This window comes from Haplochromis burtoni, unplaced genomic scaffold, assembly GCF_018398535.1.
Source record: "Haplochromis burtoni strain Fernald_Lab_line unplaced genomic scaffold, NCSU_Asbu1 Contig_734, whole genome shotgun sequence".
NCBI lineage: Eukaryota > Metazoa > Chordata > Actinopteri > Cichliformes > Cichlidae > Haplochromis > Haplochromis burtoni.
Window position 1 is genome coordinate 187,938 of NW_024583095.1, and position 4,207 is coordinate 192,144.

Consider the following 4,207-nt stretch of genomic DNA (forward strand, 5'->3'; position numbering starts at 1 on the left):
TGTTAGAATGGCCCAGTCAAAGTCCAGATCTAAATCCAATCGAGAATCTGTGGCAAGATCTGAAAACTGCTGCTCACAAACGCTGTCCATCTAATCTGACTGAGCTGGAGCTGTTTTGCAAATTAGAGTCTATGGAGGAGTTGGAGGGAGGAGGCTGTGCATCGGTGACATTTATGACAGAACGATAACACCTATTACAATAATAAACACATTGGATGAAAGAGGACAGCAATGGCTACGTTTTGAGGGTAAAATCATACCTGTAGAGAAAAATGCTGTGGACACAGCAGCAGTTTAAAGAAAAGATTTTAAGATAAATTTGTTATAGAAGAATAGAAGAACAATACTGAAGAACAATACCGTGGATGGTGATTAAGCATCCACAGTATTGTAAAGGACAAAGAATAAAGAGAAACAGGAACTCAATAGTGTGAATGCCTTACAGCATTCAAAAAATTAAAAAAAAAGATGGCATACTGGATAAAAACAGGATGTAATAACTTTTAACTCCCACATCCACAGTGAAACATCTGGAGAGCTTATTGGAAGAACTGGGCTTGAAGCAGTACTACAGAGAGAAGCTATCGCTCAGCAGAATACTTGAGATTGGCATTAGGACCACCACTGATGAACCTGCCAAGTGTAAATCTGACCTTCCATGGTATTTTCTAAAGAAACTAATGATGTTTAATGTCACTGCTAGGAATGTGAAATGTACATCAGAGTGTGATTCAACCAGTGATGATACATCAGGAACTAAAAAGTTAAATCTTAAAAATATGGTCAGCAGTCCAAACACAGATAACATGGTGAACCCACTCGACATAATCACTGCTCTCTTTCTGTGTTCTGATGGTTTTCTACAGCAGGAAATGGCACTAAAAATGTCCATGTGTCAGTTCTCTGTCCCTCTGCTGCTTCCCAATTGTGACACAGAACAGTGCACACTCATGCTGTGGGCCATGAGAGACATTGTTAAAAAGTACAGACCTCAGTCTCTTTCACAGTCAAAAGGCTTCATTGAAGAAAGGATTGTTCTCTCTGAACTTCCAATGGTCTCTTTTGTCAGACTGGGTGAGTGCTCCTTGTCCAAGTCAGAGATTCTCAATAAACTTCTGCGCAATTCTCAGCAGTACCACGACACCTTTGTTCACCACAACATGGAGTGTGGTGACAGTCCAAGAATAATTTCTAATGGACTGACTGAAATTACTTGGTATCTTCCTGGTGGAAACACAAACATTGATATTTTCAGTCAGCCAGTGGCTGTAGCTAACCTTCGTGGGGACATTGCTTCATTTGAAACACAATACTCCTTTTTGTGTCAGACATCTGCAGCAGTTTTTGTTTTCTTTGACCATTTGGATTCTGAGTCTGAGTCTGTGATCAATCTGTTTAAAAGCCAAAACCACAAAGCAAAGATCTTCTTGGTTGGTAACTGTGAGAGCAAGCGCTTCAATTTAGATGCTTTGGAAAAAGTAGCAAACAAGTTGGGCTTTACAAAACACAACATCATTTTTAAGACAAATAAGAAAAATGATGCAGACTTTGTAAAAGATTTGAGGAAAAAAGTCAGAAATGTGGTTGAGAAATCAGAGCTGAAGATGAAAATAGAGAAGATGGTGGATGTTAAAGATGAACTGGGAATTCTGGTTGATGAAGACATTCCAGAGTGCCAGACTGCAAAGAAAAATGCTGAAGCCATCACTTCAGAAATTCAAGACATCCATAAATACAAAGAAGATCAGCTTCCCCGGCAAGGCCAAATATTGAAAGACCTTGCCTGCTTAGAGAAGGAAGAGTTTCGACTTCGAAATTATGGATCTAACAATATAGAAGATTACAAAAGTAATCTTCAGAAACATAAAGAGGAACTGCGGAAAAAGCAAAACTCTTATGAGATGTCGACAGCTATGACAAACTTCATCACTGGGATATCAAGCCCAGGAACAGAGAGGTTTTATTTCCTGAAATGGATACGAATGAACCTCGATAATGTGTCTCGTATAAAACTGTCTGAACTCAGGGAGAAATATAAAGAAAAATGCAAGAACTCTGAGAACAAAGAGGAGATCAAAGAAATTGACAGACAAATTTCCAACAGCTCACTGGGGACCGAACACTTCTTCCGTGAAATGGGTCAGATCTATGAAGCTTCACTGTCTCTTCCAGAAACAGACAGATCACATCAACAATTACAGCATCTGCCCAAACTGTGTGCAGAGTTGTTCCTTGATGGATTTCCTCTTGAGCTTGTAGATGGAGATGCATCCAACATCCCTCTCAGATGGGTGAGTGATGTTCTCTCTCAGCTCAATGACTTGGTGTCACCAAAGAAAGACTTGGAGTCTTCAGGGAATAACTCGGGGTTATCAAACAGCAACTCGTTGTCTCCAGACAACAACTTGGTCTCTCTTCAAATGAACTCGGTATCAAACAAGGACTCAGTCTGTCCAGACAATGACATGGCCTCAATTCACATTAAGTCAATCTCAAACAACGACTCTGCGCCTCCAGAAAATGAACATGTTAGTGCAGACAATGACTCGGTCTCTCTTCATATGAACTCAGGGTCAAAAAACGACTCAGCACCTTCAGACAACAACTTGGTCTCTCTTAACATTAAGTCAGTGTCAAACAACGACTCTGCTTATCCAGAAAATAAGTCAGTGCCTCCGGCCAATGACTCAATATCTCCACACAATGACATAGCCTTACTTGACATGAAATCAGTGTCAAACAATGGTTCAGTGACTCCAAGCAATGACTCATTCTGTCTTGACCTTAACCCAGTCTCAAACATCGACTCAGCTCCTCCAGATAAGGACTCTGCACCTCCAGAGAATGACTTGTTGCCTCGAAACAATGACCTGGCCTCACCTGACATTAACACAGCGTCAAAAAACAACTCAATGCCTCCAGACTATCACTCTGTGCCTCCAGACAATGACCCGGTCTTTCTTAACTTTAACTCAGTGTCAAACAACGACTCTGCATCTCCAGAAAACGACTTGTTGCCTCCAGAAAATTACTCTGTGCCTCCAGACAATGTCTCGGCCTCACTTGACATTAAATCAGTGTCAAAAAACAACTTGACACCTCCAGACAACGACTCAGTCTCTCTTTACATTTACACAGTGTCAAAAAATGACTCAGTGGCTCCAGAAAACAACTCTGCACCTCCAGACAATGATCTGGTCTCTCTTAACATTAACTCAGTATCAAACGACTCTGCATCTCCAGAAAACGACTCGGTGCCTCCAGATTATGACTTTGTGCCTCCAGAGAATGTCTCGGCCTCACTCGACATTACCTCAGTGTCAAGAAACAACTTGACATCTCCAGACAACAACTCGGTCTCTCTTTACATGAACACAGTGTCAAAAAATGACTCTGTGCCTCCAAAGAACGGCATCGTATCTGTAGACAACGACTCAATGTCTCCTGACAATTGCATAGCTTCACTTGACATGAACTCAGTGTCAAACAATGGCTTGGTGGCTCCAGACAATGACTCAGTCTTTCTTAACATTAACTCAGTGTCAAACAACGACTCTGCATCTCAAGAAAACTACTCTGTGCCTCCAGACAATGACCCGGCCTCACTTGACATGAACTCAGTCTCAAACAATGACTCAGCTTCTCCAGACAATGACCCGGTCTCTCTTAACTTTAACTCAGTCTCAAACAATGACTCAGCTCCTCCAAACAAGGACCTGGTCTCCCTAAACATTAACTCAGTGTCAAACAGCGACTCTGCATCTCCAGAAAATGACTTGTTGCCTCCAGAAAATTACTCTGTGCCTCCAGACAATGTCTCGGCCTCACTTGACATTAAATCAGTGTCAAAAAACAACTTTATACCTCCAGACAACGACTCAGTCTCTCTTTACATGAACACAGCGTCAAAAAATGACTCAGTGGCTCCAGAAAACAACATTGTGTCTCTAGACAATGACTTAGTGTCTCCAGACAACGACTCTGCTCTTTTAGACAATGACACGGTCTCTTTTAACATTAACTCAATGTCAAACAGTGACTCTGCATCACCAGAAAACGATTCAGTACCTCCAGAAAATTACTTTGTTCCTCCAGACAATGACCCGGCCTCACTTGACATTAAATCAGTCTCAAACAATGACTCAGCTCCTCCAGACAACAACTCATTCTCTCTTGACCTTAACTCAGTCTCAAACAGTGACTCAGC

General features: G+C 41.5%; 1 protein-coding gene across 1 annotated transcript in view; it reads left to right on the plus strand.

The window, feature by feature from the left end:
* The first annotated feature begins 504 nt into the window (after positions 1-504).
* Positions 505-4,207, plus strand: part of LOC102303853 — a 4,836-nt gene continuing 1,133 nt past the window's right edge. The window contains exon 1 of the mRNA XM_042215474.1: positions 505-4,197. Coding sequence (XP_042071408.1) covers positions 681-4,197 — 3,517 coding nt within the window. The 5' untranslated portion in view covers positions 505-680. The remainder of the gene's footprint in view (positions 4,198-4,207) is intronic.